Genomic DNA, 15,490 nt, shown 5'->3' with positions numbered 1-15,490 from the left:
AACCAATGAGAAAAATACGATCCACAAATCTGCTGAAGCCCTCTGTTCTATTAAGGGGACCTGTATATGTACGACTAGTGCTCAAAGAATTTAGAATAGGTTAAAGGAGACTAAAGTAGCTAGCATAAAATAGACTTAGTACCTACATACCCTGCCTGCACTTTTTATTCCCTTTCAGGTTTGTACAGATGTCTATGTTGGGGACTTTCAGGAGTGGAGAAGCTACGAAGAGATGTTTAAGTTATCTTATGACAGAGGGAGAAAAACAGAACAAAGGAAGAACTGAACATGCTACTAGCGGCCCAAATGATTTTTCAGACTAGTCTGAATTTTGCTTCTAGTAATTCTAATAATATGGGTAAAACATATCAAATCTACAGAAGCAGATAAACAGCATATGGTACACTACGGAAGGCTAAACTATTGAGAAAAATAATGAGATGTGATAGTGATTGAGTAGGAGGGATGGGAGCTCTGTGAGTTACTTCTCTGGGCCTCAATGTTCTCATCTTTAAGGAGAAAGTACCACCCTATTCAAACCCACACAGATAACACGGAGCTCACCTTTAACAAGCAAGCAGAGACAGCAGCAACAGAATAGTGTAAGCAAAAAAATACATGCATTTATTCAACAAACATCTACTGAGTAACTATTATGAGCCAGGCGGGCACTATGCTAGGGAAAAAAGATAGGAGATCCCATCCCTTCCTTGAAGGGGGGTGTACACGTCTAGCTCAAGCAGCCAGCCTTTAATACGGTAAGTGCAATGCCAAAGGTACATAGGAGTGTTATAAGGGGGTCTCTGAAGAAGTATACCTAAGCACTCTCTGGGTGGGAGCTAGCTGGGGAAAGGTATTTGAAAAAGATAAGCCAGAGCTGTCTTAAGGGTGCAGCAGTTAAGTGGTGGTTGACTCTAGCAAAGGGACAACAAAGCCAGAGAAATGAAGTCTAGACACAGCATGCCTTGGAACTAAAAGCACCTTTTCCTTGACTGTCAATGACAAATCAGAAATATCATCACATGTCATTTTTCACGATCTGGGACAGCAATTCTGCCCAGTGAGTAGCTTTATTACCATTCTAGGGTCTTTTAATTGCTTTCTGTTGCATCCCAGATTCTACAACCTTTTCCAAGAAGGGTAACGCGAAATGGGTCAGGCAGAGTTGCTGGCAGGTGTCACCTTCCTTTATCAAAGTCCGCAATTTCCAGGCACAGGTAGAATTAAGGCCACGGATGGTGGGGAGGGTGTGGGGATCTTGAAATGGGGTGAGAGGAAGCTCACAAACTGCCCAATTCCAGGTAACGACGGAAGGGCTTCCTGACTGAGACGAGAGAACATTCCCGGATGCAAAAACCGCAGAGAGGGCAGTCCCTCCACGCACCCCCAGGCCCTGACCAGGGGGCAATCGGAGACCACAGGGATAAACCCTGCAGAAGACCGACAGGGCGCAGGAAGAGGCACTCAACGACAAGGCGGCGCTTTAGGACGAGGTTCAAGCTCCGAGGTGGCATGGGGGGTCCCGGCTTCGAAAACGCACAGTGGAGCAGGGACCCCGGAGGTCGCGGCACCCACTCACCGCTGCTGCTGGTGAAGTAGAACACCATGATCCCGACCGCGGCGCAGCGGCTCCGGCGTGGAGGAGCAGCATCCAACTCTCGAAGCTCAGGGTACCAGACGCGGAGGCCGCCAGTTCCCTCTCCGCGCACTTCCGGCGGACGTTGCGTCGCGTCATAACGCAGGCCCGCCGGCGCCTTATTTGATCCTGGCGAGCGCGAGCGTGTTGGCGCCCTAGGGTGTTTCACTGCCTAGAGGCTGGTGCCAGGACAACTGGTGGTTGGAAAACATAGTCAGGAAAGACCATCTTCTTAAAAGAAAAATACCATTGACTGTTTTCAGAGCCTCCACTCAGTTAAGCCCTGAGGGTTGTCTGTTAGTTTTATCTGCTTCCCCTCACCCTCACATGGGTTGCCTGAGGGCAGAAACTGTTTTACTTTTTCACAGCTGGGTGTTCATTGTGTCAATGTGTTATTTGAGACTTAGTGGTTCATTAAATGAATTTTGAATGAACCCAAATTCCTCTACTATTCTCATTCTAGCTCCACCACTTGTAAGGCACATATTTGGGCATATTCATTATTTCACTTACTTCATATGCAAAATAAAGATGAGAAAAGCTGCTAGTTCACAAATTATTTTGCTAGGGTTAAATAGGTTAATAGGAGGAAAGGGTTAGAACATAGTCCTCAGCTCGTGAGTTAGTGATATTCCCAAAAAGTAATATGCCACCTGGAATAGGACTAGGACTGTTCTACCTTTAAGATGCCATCTGTTATCTGTGAACCTCAGATATCTTCCTGCTGTAAACTGGTAATAATCTTCCTCCGTTAAAGCTCACAGAGTACTTAGCTTTGGTCTATTTCTCTTTCATTCTTACTGACTTTATTCTATGAAGTTAAGTGCATCACTTAAATCTATTTAGAACTAAAAATGTTCCAGAGACGGTATCCAGGAGCTGCTTATACAAAGATAAAAGCAATAGCTCACAACCAATGAGTGTTTTTAGAACGTTCCAGCTCCCCAAAGCGAATACCTAGTTATGTTCTATAAATAATTGTTTTCAGGCCCTCGGTTTTATTTTCTGTAAAATGGAAATGATAATGCATATCTCATAGACTGCGGTGAGGAGTAAACTAAGTAAAACACCTAAAGCGTGCAAGAATGCCTGGGACAAAACAGATATTAGTGCCATGATTTAATTTTTAAAATTAATTTTGAAAAATAAAAGAGCTAGAAATCTAACGTATTACTGATGAAAAAAAGTTAAACTAACGCTTAAGCTTCAAATTTTAAACATAACTGCCTGGAGAATCTTGAAGAGGCTACTTTACAACAACATCTTACACCAAGTTAGTTACTAGAGAATGTTCAAGAGAGCATTTTTATTCTATAGAGAACTACACTTCCCAGAATGCATCTAAACAAGGCCTGAGAAATGGAAACCCAGGGATTGTGGATGGCACGGTTTCCCAGAGATAAGAGAGTGTTTCGTCTCCGCAGGGCGGGAGAGTCTTGGAGACTGCCTCTTGAGTGGGCGGAGCAAGGGCGAGATTATGACCAGTCACCGAGTCAGTTTGTGGAAGCTCTGCGGAGCAGCGAATCAGAACGCAGCAACTTCAGCCTTGCCTGGCGCGCGATAATTTGAATACAGTGGCAGAGCAACTGGCTTGGCTGAGGAGAAGTGGTCGGTTCTGAGGTGCAGGTAATTTCTGCAGAGGGCCGAGTGGTGGGATGGACGGCTGAGGAAAAAGGGAGATTCTATAGAACGTGGAGGGGTCAATGTCAAGGGGAAAAAGAACTTTTGCTTTGAGCTTGGCGCGTTGGCGGCCTGAGACCGAAGCCACCAGAGGTTCTCCGCGCTTTCGGGTCACCGGGTTTCCACCTTCTTGATGCCATAGATCTTTTGCCCTGAAAGGTATTCTTTTCCTTATTCAGCCTTAAGCTGCAGCTAGCTGGACCTTAATTCCCAGAGACTCTGGTCTGTTTGTTAAACTTTCAAATCACGCTTGTGTCATTTAGGGAAAATTTCACTGAGCAACATGCCATCTGCTTGGGAGTTAAGGTGCATGACTTTATTTTCAGCAGCCTGAGGAGGTCAGGCTGTTTTATCAAAGGAAACGAGCGGCTTGGTCTGGGCTCCTCGGCTAATAAAATAGGAGAGGGTTATACTTCCCCATTTTCTTGCTGGACTCACATGAAAGTTAGAAACGCTTCATTGGATATGCAGGCTTCTGAAAATCAATTACAGCGACAAGACGGTGTGTTAAATGGAATATTAAGTAAGCATAAATGGAAAAGAATCCTCGGGCAGCATCTGAGAGTGGCAGGGGTGGGTGAAGGAAATGGCAAGGTAGGCGTCGCAGGAGATGAGTGTTTAAACGTGATATGAATTAGTCAAGCTAATTAAAGAGGAAAGCATACCCTGGAATGGGATAAAAAATACTTCCTTCTTGGTAGGATAATTTTCCAGCTGAAACATGTACTATCCCCGCTTTTATTTCCTGTTCTAATCGCTACGGTGATGTAGTGTTATGCATTTTTTTTAACCTTCATAGTTTAAATTTTTATTAAAGTGATTTGGTTTAAAAAAAAAAAAAAAAAGCCTTCTTCCTGTATCTTTATGTAGCATCACGCATCTGAAAACTTTTTCAGACCTTTCAGGTATAATTTTGATATAGTGGTTTTTATGTACATTGGATGAATTTGGTTATTATGATTGTCCTGTTGCTTTTAGGAGTTCAATTGAGAAGATGTCAGCTTTTACTCCAAGGAAAAGGGAGCAGAATCCTTTGAACTGTGACAAGTGAGTCTCATCCTATGGGTAGAAACTTAAAAAGAAAAACTCATTTTTTTGTCTTTTCTTCCTTTTCTATCTCTTAAAATTTTCATTCTTCAACTGGCCTACTACTTGTGGCCATAGTAATATTTTATGTTCCAATCCTAGCTTGGAAATACTGTATGCTTTCATAATTAATTATTTAATGCTTTTGTAGGGAATCAGAGAAAGAGCTGTTTACTATGGCTTCAAAATGTATGGCAAATCTTTCATTACCTTGCTCCTTTCTGCTCTTTTATGTAATACTTAATATAATGTTTTGCGTACAGTAGTTGCTTAATAATCCTAGAAAGTCTGTGTACTTAGTACTTACTACATGTCATAAATTATTCCCTCAGAACAGGCCCTAATTACATAGAATTCATCATTTGGGGGGACTTATAGCCACTCAAGCAAAGTGTAGAGGCTATAATTTGTAAGTGGCCAGGACTTTGAAATTGGTTTTAAAACACATACAAATACATGTAATCAAAGCTTCTTTGTAAAGTGTTTTCCCAAACACTGTCTTACTTTTGAAAAATATTTGAATACTTTATTTGGTAAAAACAATTTGAGAAGCTTACTGTTAAACTCATAGATAATGGCCCTGGCCGGTTGGCTCAGCGGTAGAGCGTCGGCCTGGCGTGCGGGGGAACCCCCGTTTCGATTCCCGGCCAGGGCACATAGGAGAAGCGCCCATTTGCTTCTCCACCCCCACCCCCTCCTTCCTCTCTGTCTCTCTCTTCCCCTCCCGCAGCCAAGGCTCCATTGGAGCAAGGATGGCCCGGGCCCCTGGGGATGGCTCCTTGGCCTCTGCCTCAGGCACTAGAGTGGCTCTGGTCGAGGCAGAGCGACGCCCCCTGGTGGGCAGAGCGTAGCCCCTGGTGGGCGTGCCGGGTGAATCCCGGTCGGGCGCATGCGGGAGTCTGTCTGACTGTCTCTCCCCGTTTCCAGCTTCAGAAAAATAAAATAAAAATAAAAATAAAAACAAACAAATAAATAAATAAATAAACTCATAGATAATGTATATGGATGTATATGGATATATTCTTTTTAGTATGGCCTATAGGTAGATTGACATAAAATTGAAGCAAAATAATTCGTATCGGTGATTTTGTTTCTTTTCATAGCCTATTATCAGATATTCCATCAAAGAAATCAATTTTGGACTTTACTGAAAATGTATTTTCATCGCCTAATAAAAAACACATTTGCCAAAGTAGTGATAATGAAGAAAAGGTGCGTTGCTCTCAACAAGGCCATTTCATTTCAGATCTGCTCAAGACAACTGAAAATAATAGACTACCATCTGCAAATCACAGCTCCCCTTTTAAATCTTGTGTATCTACTGTATCCTTTTACAACAAAAATACGTGTTATCTCAATCCATTGGAGAGAAAGATGATAAAAGAGAGTAGATCTATCTATCTAAAAACTAATAATGAAGATCAGTCTTTGCCCACTGTTAAAGAAAAAAGGCAGGGAAAACCAGTTTGCTCTAAGAAGAGGAATAAAAAACCACAGAAGAGTTTAACTGCTAATGGTCAACCAAGTTATAAGTGCATCAAGCCTATATTGAAGAATTCTAAGAATTCCAAGCAAAATCGAGTGGCCTATAAGCCAATTGTAGAGAAAGAGAACAACTGTTATTCAGCTGAAAATAACCTGAATGCTCCTCGAGTTCTAAGCCAAAAAGTCAAACCACAAGTAACACTCCAAGGTGGAGCAGCATTTTTTGTTAGAAAAAAATCCTCTCTTAAAAAATTATCTCTGGAAAATAAACCATTACTAGGACTCACCCAAGAGACTAGATCAGAAGTGCTTGAAGATCCTGACGTAGAGACTGTCAGTGAAAGAAAAGGTTTTGAGACAAGGCAAGTGCCAAAGTGTGTGTTACTAGAAAAGGAGCTGAACATTGAACTGCTGGGTACAAAAACTAAAAATGAGAAATTAATAAAGGTAAGGACAACTAAATATATCATTTTAAAAACTAAGGTGGGACCCTGGCCAGGTAACTCAGTTGGAATATCCCAATATGCAAAGAGTGCAGGTTTGATCCCCGGTGAGGGCACAGACAAGAATCAACCAATGAATGCATAAATAAATGAAACAACGAATTGATACCTCTCTCTCTCTCTCTCTCTCTCTCTCTCTCTCTCTCTCTCCCTCTCTCCCTCTCTCCCTCTCTCCCTCTCTCCCTCTCTCCCTCCCCCCTCCTCTCCCTTCAACACATCAATTAAGAAAGAAAACTAGTTGACTATATAACAAAACTTTAATATGCATACTATAATACTATACATGTAACATAATTGAACAACATTTTATTTTCTTTGCAGTCTGAAAGACTATTCTTGTGAAACCAAATACAGGAGGTCCTCAGTTACATCACAGTTCCATTCCTACTACAGTGATGTAACCCAAATTTTGGTGTGAGTCAAAACACACCCTAGCCTAAGTAACTTACCTGTCCTAACACAGTTGAACATAAAAACGTAACTAAGCCACAGAAAAAGAATAGTGCAGGATCTTCAGCCATGCACAATCAAACTAGCTCATCCACATAGTAAGTATGACGCTAATGGTGTAAGCTGAAATGCTCTCATTTTTTAAGTGTTTATGGGGTTAGCGTCATAAACTCAAAACGTCTATGTCTAGACTGTTGTAACCCGAGGACCCCGTAATATAGTTTAATCACTATAAAAAATTTATAAGCAGGGTAGAAAGATGGGACTTTTCTCTCCTTTTTGGCTTAAGAAAGCCTACCAACATTTCCTTGGCATTAAAGTATACATTTTTATTAAATTCCTTCATGCCTGAACTTAAAGTCCAGAGAAGCTTAATAAGTTTTATTTGGTAGTAGTGCTTTTAGAAAGTAGAAATAAGCCTGACCTGTGGTGGCGCAGTGGATAAAGCTTCGACCTGGAACGCTGAGATCACCGGTTCAAAACCCTGGGCTTGCCTGGTCAAGGCACATATGGGAGTTGATGCTTCCTGCTCCTCCCTCCCCCTTCTCTCTCTCTCTCTTTCTTTCTCCCTCTCTCTCACTCTCTCTCCTCTCTAAAAATTAATAAAGAAAAAATTTAAAAAAAAAAAGTAGAAATAAAATTTATGTAGTAGATTTCCAGAGCATGAGCAATTTTTTTCCTTTTTTTTAAGCTAGAGGGAGATAGACAAGGGAGAGAGATGAGAAGCATCAACTCAGAGTTACATCACTTTAGTTGTTCATTGATTGCTTCCTATAGTGCCTTGATGGGGCTGGTGTGGAAGGGGATTGCCCTGGCCAAGCCAGTAACCCCTTGCTCAAGCCAGCAACCATGGGATCATGCCTGTGATCCCACACTCAAGCCAGATGAGTCTGCACTTAAGCCAGTGACCTCAGGGTTTTGAACCTAGGTCTTCTGCATCCCAGGTCAATGCTCTATCCACTGCGCCACCACTGGTCAGGCAGAGTATGAGCATACTGTTTTTGTTTCAGCTTATTTAAAGTACGAGATTATTCTAGAAAATTTAGAGAATACAGAAAGTGTAAAAAAATACCTTATGTAAATCCACTCCTTGGAGATGATCACTGTTAACATTAACTAGGTTTTTATTTTTTGTAGTATGTTTTCATGATTGCCATTCTATACTTTTTTTTTAATCTTACTCAAATTTAACACAGCTATCCCAGACTAATACTGTCTGATAGAAATATAATACCAACTGCATCTAATTTAAAATTTTCTAGTGGCCATGTTAAAGTTTTCAAAAAAAGTTTAGCTCAATAGATTTTAAGTGTTACCATTTCAGTGTAATCATTATAAAAAATTATGAATACTATTTTACATTTTTTTATACTAAATCCTTGGCATCCATGTTTATTTTTCTCTTGCAGCATATTTCAGTTGGGACTAGCCAATTCTTGCGAATTCTCATTAGCCACTAGAGCTGGTGGCTACCGTAATAGACAATACAGGTCTACCCCTTCTCCTGTTGACTTCCTATCAGTAATATCATCAGAGACAAGTTTTTTGGATTTTGTTTGCTTTTTTTGTTTTCGGGTAGGTAGGGACAGAAAGCAGTTGAGGCAAGAGGCTTTAAGAAAGGTTATCTTCCAGTTTGGGGCTTCCATGTTTGTGACTTATTTATATATATCACAATCTTTGCAGCTGGAGAAGTCATAGGCTTTTACACAGTGTACGGTATACTCTGAGACTTATATATTGAGCAATTTAAACTCTTTATAGTAATTTATGTCCATACATACCTTCTCTCATTGTTCTCTTTGTTGCCTTCTCTCAAATTCAATCCCAGATCATCTCTTGTAGTCACCTAAATTTTAAATCTCAATGGCAAACATAAATTGGTAGACAGTGAACCAAATTCCGCCGTGAAATGGTTTGCTTGACCTATAATATTTAAATTTTTTTTGAGCCAGAATCACTTTTAAAATGTAAGAACAGGCCTGACCAGGCAGTGGCGCAGTGGATAGAGCATCGGACTGGGATGCAGAAGACCCAGGTTCGAGACCCCGAGGTCGCTAGCTCTTGAGCGCGGCTCATCTGGTTTGAGCAAAGCTCACCAGCTTGAGCCCAAGGTCACTGGCTCGAGCAAGGGGTTACTCGGTCTGCTGAAGGCCCTTGGTCAAGGCACATATGAGAAAGCAATCAATGAACAATTAGGGTGTTGCAACGCACAAGGAAAAACTAATGATTGATGCTTCTCATCTCTCTGTACCTGTCTGTCTGTCCCTGTCTATCCCTCTCTGACTCTCTATCACTATAAAAAAAAAGGAACTAAACTGAAGCAGCTATGTCAATAAATCTTGCTCTCCCTCTGCTCTGTCTGTAAAATCAATAAATAAAACCTTTTTTTAAAAAGAAAAGAGAAATTAAAATATAAGATAACAGATTTCTAGTGTTTTATGAAAAACAGGCACAATGCTAAACCCTAATTCCTGCATGGCAATACTCTCTCAGAGTATCAGGCTACCATTTTACAAGTATGGGTTCTTCATTTCCTTCCACTAAGTCAGCACATGTATACCTATTTAAATCAGTTTTGCTATTTTACTTTTGCTATTAATTTTACCTACCTACTGTTCTTGTAGGCGTTTAAGCTTGCAGTTCCCACTGTAAATGTTTCTTCCTGTTTCTCAGGTGTTGCCAATTATACATTGTGAAATGGAACATATTTTTACTGGCTAAGCAATGTCAGTGTAATTCTACTTACTCTTCATATTAGTAGTGCTAGTGATATTTGTCAGAATTTTTTTCTACTTTGCTTTTCCCACTTCTCAGCTACTGCCCAAAAAGTGGGTGTTAGAAGCCTCTCCAACTACTCCAGAATGTTCCTTTCCTTTACTGCCCGTTTTTTTGTTTGTTTGTTTTTATTCATTTTAGAGAGGACAGAGAGAGAGAGGAGAGACAGAGAGAGAGAAGGGGGGGAGGAGCAGGAAGCATCAACTCCCATATGTGCCTTCACCAGGCAAGCCCAGGGTTTCGAACCAGCGACCTTAGGATTTCCAGGTCGACACTTTATCCACTGCGCCACCACAGGTCAGGCTACTGCCCGTTTTTAAACCTTATGATAAAAGGTTGTCCCTTTCCAGTTTGGTGGCTACTGGGGACATTTTTGCCATTTTTACTATTTTTTGTTGTTGTTGTTCAGTTTATTATAGAAAGGACATTCTATGATCTCCCTTCAGCCACCTTTATCAGAAATTATACATTTTTGATAGGATGACAAATTAGATATGCACTCTGTCTTTTAAAAGGTTATGTGTGCTTAGTAAATATAGGAGAATTTTCCTTAAAATAGGCTGAAAATTGAGGATGTTATAAAATAATTTATAATAAACTATTTTGTTTTAGAAATAAATCTGTTGGAAATCATTCACTAAATGGAAGATGATTAAAAATTCCAGGTTTCCTTTAATTTTACCTATTCATTATCTGTAGGAATCATCAAGTGGAGTAGTTTCTTCAAGGGAACAAAAACCTGAAAATAAGTGTTTTTCTTCAGACGATTCTCACAATGAGAACAAGGCAGGTAAGAGAAAACTTTTCAAAATGAGTATTTACTTATTACTTCATTATGTGTATCAATATGAAATCATATACAACAATATATATTTTTTAATATTAGTATGTGTGCCCATGTTTGTATCTTTTTGTGTGATAAGCCATGCAGTGCATTTTTAAAAGGAGGAGATGCCTGACCTGTGGTGGCGCAGTGGATAAAGCGTTGACCTGGAAATGCTGAGGTCGCTGGTTCAAAACCCTGGGCTTGCCTGGTCAAGGCACATATGGGAGTTGGTGCTTCCAGCTCCTCCCTCCTGTTTCTCTCTCCTCTCTCTGTCTCTCTCTCCTCTCTAAAATGAATAAATAAAATAAAAATAAATTAAAAAAAAATAAAATAAATTAAAAGGAGGAGACAAGGAGACCTTAGGCTGGACCTTAAAACAAAATACTGATGCTCAGTTGCAGATGTGGGTATGTTACGTAAGCTCTAGGGAGCTGGGTGTTTTCATACCTACCCTACCTTTTACACTAAATAATAGGAAGGACTAAAAGTTTATGTTATGTATTTGACCAAAGCCCAAATATAAGCAGAATTTACTAAGCCATAGAAAGGACACCAAATTGGGTGGGCATCAGGAACCTTGGGATTTTGTCTAAGTGTGCTACTAATTAACTGTGTGAGAGAAGCGATCTGTAAAGTAAGGGTTAATCTTAATTTTAAATTCCTCTTCATTCTGAAATCCTATTACTAACTTATAGTATCGTTCAATTAAACAGTATTTACTAATCTATGAATGTAAAAGTTGTTAATTAACATTCTACTTATCAGCCAGGTTTTTGGTAACTACCTTGTTGGTTATATCTATAAATTTGGAAATAAGTTTAAATTCTTCTTTTTTTTTTTTATTCATTTTTAGAGAAGAGAGAGAGAGAGAGACAGAGAGGGAGAGAGAGGAAAGAGAGACAGAGAGAGAGAAGGGGGGAGGAGCTGGAAGCATCAACTCCCATATGTGCCTTGACCAGGCAAGCCCAGGGTTTCGAACCGGCGACCTCAGCATTTCCAGGTCGACGCTTTATCCACTGCGCCACCAAGGTCAGGCGAAATAAGTTTAAATTCTAAGAGCAGGTATACTGACTAGATATAGTGAGAAACTGTATCTCATAGGGAAAAAAACAAAAAAAGATAAAAACTAAAAGCATTACCTGGAACAATAGCCCTTAAGAGGATCTAAGTTTATATATATGTGTGTATATCTATATACACATACATACATACATACATACATATATATAATTTTATAAATATATATATTTATACAAATATTTATATATAAAGTGATTGTTTATACTGGTAATAGCTAGTATTTACAGGGTGCTGAATATGTACCAGGCAGTGCTGTTTAGTATGCATTATATTTCCCATGGCTTGTGCTATCACTGATATAATGGAACATGTGTCAAAAATAATGGCTTTCTAGTTAGAGTAGTTAAAATTTTTTTAAATTATTTTAGTACATTGTCTTAAGTCTATTTAAAGAAAAATATTTAGTGAATAAAAATAATACAGATGGTATAAGGATATGGCAAAATTCATGAAGGTAGCATACAAGTGATAAAAGTTTACTACTTAATAGCTATAGTTTAGTATCAACAACCGTAAATAGATTTGTATGCACCTATTACATATAAGGAATCAGACATAGGCTAAGTAACTTAGCCATAGCAGATCAGACTCTCACCTGTCTTGACCTTGTTTCTAGACAGTGAGCTCTAATTAGTTTTCAATGCAAAGTTAAGAGTTTGCTGTTTACTAAATAGCCCACTTTCAGTGTGCTATTTTTCTCTTATTTTAATTTTGGTCTTTTTTTTTAATCAGCTTTATTTTGTGATAACTTTAGATTTACAGAAGAATTGTGAAGACAGTACAGATAATTCCTGTATATATTCCTCACCCTATTTCCCCCATTGTTACCATCTTTATTTTTTTCCCCCCTTTGGTGACAGAGTCAGAGAGGGACAAATAGGGACATGCAGGCAGGAATGGAGAAAGATGAGAAGTACCAAAAATTCTTCATTGTGGCTCCTTTTAGTTGTTTATTGACTGCTTTCTCATATATGCCTTGACCGAGGGCTACAGTAGAGTGAGTGGCCCCTTGCTTAAGCCAGAGACCCTGGGCTCATGTCTATGATCCCATGCTCAAGCCAGTGACCCCACGCTCAAGCTGGTGAGCCCCTACTCAAGTTGGATAAGCTCAAGTCTGCGATCTCAGGGTTTTGAACCTGGGTCCTCTGCATCCCAATCTAACGCTCTATCTACTGTGCCACCACTGGTCAGGCCATTGTTACTATCTTATATTACCATGGTACCTTTGTCAAAACTAAGAAACTGACATTAGTACATACTATTAACTAAGCTCTAGACTTTATTTGGAGTTCACACTAGTTTTTCCATTTATGTCCTCTGTTCTAGGATCCAGCTTAGGATACCACATTGCATTTCGTTTTAATGTCTCCTTAGACCAGGGGTCCCCAAACTACAGCCCGCGGGCCGCATGCGGTCCCCTGAGGCCATTTATCCGGCCCCCACCGCACTTCCAGAAGAGGCACCTCTTGCATGGGTAGTCAGTGAGAGGAGCATAGTTCCCATTGAAATACTGGTCAGTTTGTTGATTTAAATTTACTTGTTCTTTATTTTAAATATTGTATTTGTTCCCGTTTTGTTTTTTTACTTTAAAATAAGGTATGTGCAGTGTGCATAGGGATTTGTTCATAGTTTTTTTTATAGTCTGGCCCTCCCAACGGTCTGAGGGACAGTGAACTGCCACCCTGTGTAAAAAGTTTGGGGACCCCTGCCTTAGACTATTCTCTGACATTCTCTCAGTCTTTTCCTTGTTTCCATGGTTTTTTTTTTTAACTTGACATTCTTGAGGAGTATTGACCAGATATCTTACAGACTGTCCCTGAATCTGAATTTGTCTGATGTTTTTCTCATGATTAGAATTGGGGTAATGGGTTTTGAAGAAGAATGCCACTGAGTTGAAATGCTCTTTTCACCACATAGGGTCGAGGGTTCTGGTGTCCACATGACATCACAGATGGTGTTAACCTCTCTCACTTGGTTAGGGTGAGGTTTGCCATGTTTCTCTACTGTAAAGTTATGTTTTTCCCTTTTCATACTCTGTTCTTTGGAAGCAAGTCACTAAGTATAATCCTTACTGGGAGGGTTGGTAATTAAGCTCCATCTCCTGGAGGGGAAAATAGTTATATATATTATTTGGAATTTTTCTGTAAGGAAGAGTTGTCCCTTTGTTTTTATTTATTTATTCAATCCTTAGATAAATAAATGGACTCATGGATTCTTATCAGTATGGACTTATGGCTCATGAATATTTATTTTATATTTTGTGTTACAGTCTATTTATTTATTTATTTATTTATTATTTTATTTTTTCTGAAGTTGGAAACGGGGAGGCAGTCAGACAGACTCCTGCATGCCCCCGACCGGGATCTACCCAGCATGCCCACCAACGGGCGATGCTCTGCCCATCTGGAGCGTTGCTCTGTTGCAAACAGAGCCATTCTAGCGCCTGAGGCAGAGGCCACAGAGCCATCCTCAGTGCCAGGGCCAACTTTGCTCCAATGGAGCCTTGGCTGCGGGAGGAGAAGAGAGAGACAGAGAGGGAGGAGAGGGGAAGGGGTGAAGAAGCAGATGGGCGCTTCTCCTGTGTGCCCTGGCCGGGTATTGAACCCGGGACTCCTGCACGCCAGGCCGACGCTCTACCACTGAGCCAACCGGCCAGGGCTATGTGTTACAATCTAATACATTATTCTATTGCTCATTGTTCCAGTCATGCATTGGGGGGTCTTTTCAGGTCAGTCCTCTTTGGCATATTTCATCCATTTGTATTTTTGAGCACTTCCTTACTTTCTTGCACTAGTAAAATGCTCCAAGTTCCTCTTGTATTTTCCCTACCTCAGTCCTAGAATCAGCTATTTCTCAAAGGTTTCTTCTATTGGGGAAAAATACTTAGAAACCAGTGTCTGGACACAGTATGCTCATTGCCATTGGAGTGTCTTTGTTTCTAGGTCCTCTCAGCAAACAGAGCTAGGAAATACATGTATGTATGTTAACACATGTATACACACATATCTATGATTGCTTCTGTATCTCTTCATCTGTATATATACTAAAGAAACGTAAATTCAAATTTGACGTTTCTGGCTCTAATCCAGTATCACAGGGTTTATCCCTTCCTTTCTTGTTTATCTGTAACTTCCCTCAGACGGTGAGAAACCTGGTTCTCGCCATTCACTATTCCCCTACATAATTCTTCAATCCCATACCTGCAAAACAGTTTCAGAATTTTTAATTCCATAATCCTGCGAGAAACAAATTTACTGACAGGAGTATAATATTTAAGTATGGTCCTTTTGTCTTTAGCTTTATAATTTCTATTCAAAACGCTGCTTTGTAAAATTTCTTAGGTCAGCTTCTCTTTCTTTCCCTACCTCCTTTAGGGCAATTATGCCATGCAGTTCTAATACAGTTAGGTTTATTTGTCACAGTCTGCAGTTCATCTCAGGATCCCTCAACACATGCTTGATTTTTTTTTTCATACATTAAATTTCACTCTTTGTTATATACAGTTCTATGCATTTTGTAAAGTGTGTAGAGCCATGTATCAACCATTCTAGTATCCTACAGAACAGTTCTCTTAGCCCAAAATTTCTCCTGTGTATACCCTTTGTAGTCACCTGTTCCTCACTTTCCTGTCCCCTTGGCAACCACTAAATTGTTTTCTGTCCCTAAGGTTTTATTGCAAATGAAATTGTGCAACATGTAGCCTTTCAGTTCTGACTTCTTTCTTTTAATAAAATACACTTAAGATTCATCCATGCTGTGCTTGTATCAATAGTTCATTGTTTTTATTTTGTTGTTGTTGAACTATAGATATACCCTACATAGTCTTTTTATCCATTTCCCCATTGAAGGACATATTGTTTTTTTTCCAGTTTTTAGCAATTATGAGTAAAACTGCTATAAGCATTTGTGTACATGTTCTTGTGTAGACATAAGATTTCAAAACACTTGGGTGAATACCTAGAAGCATGA

At 39.9% G+C, this 15,490-nt stretch overlaps 2 protein-coding genes across 6 annotated transcripts in view; one reads left to right on the top strand and one right to left on the bottom strand.

Moving 5' to 3' along the window:
• Nucleotides 1-1,698, bottom strand: part of CCDC25 (coiled-coil domain containing 25) — a 50,241-nt gene extending 48,543 nt beyond the window's left edge. For 2 of the 4 annotated variants that reach the window (XM_066341369.1, XM_066341341.1), the window contains exon 1: nt 1,580-1,698. Coding sequence is in view for 3 of the 4 variants with exons in the window: in XM_066341341.1 (XP_066197438.1) it covers nt 1,580-1,651 (72 nt within the window). In the remaining variant the exon portion in view is untranslated. The remainder of the gene's footprint in view (nt 1-1,579) is intronic. The other 2 variants (XM_066341349.1, XM_066341360.1) reach the window with 1 other exon arrangement.
• A 1,495-nt stretch (nt 1,699-3,193) lies between these two features.
• The window catches only part of ESCO2 (establishment of sister chromatid cohesion N-acetyltransferase 2), a 28,413-nt gene continuing 16,116 nt past the window's right edge, over nt 3,194-15,490 (top strand). For both annotated transcript variants that reach the window (XM_066388569.1, XM_066388564.1), the window contains exons 1-4: nt 3,194-3,262; nt 4,295-4,363; nt 5,506-6,334; nt 10,315-10,405. In XM_066388569.1, the coding sequence (XP_066244666.1) occupies nt 4,311-4,363; nt 5,506-6,334; nt 10,315-10,405 (973 nt within the window). In that variant the 5' untranslated portion in view covers nt 3,194-3,262; nt 4,295-4,310. The remainder of the gene's footprint in view (nt 3,263-4,294; nt 4,364-5,505; nt 6,335-10,314; nt 10,406-15,490) is intronic.

This window comes from Saccopteryx leptura, chromosome 1 (genome assembly GCF_036850995.1).
Source record: "Saccopteryx leptura isolate mSacLep1 chromosome 1, mSacLep1_pri_phased_curated, whole genome shotgun sequence".
Taxonomy (NCBI): Eukaryota; Metazoa; Chordata; class Mammalia; order Chiroptera; family Emballonuridae; genus Saccopteryx; species Saccopteryx leptura.
The sequence above is the reverse complement of the archived record's forward strand: the minus strand, read 5'-3'. Positions and strand labels throughout refer to the sequence as shown.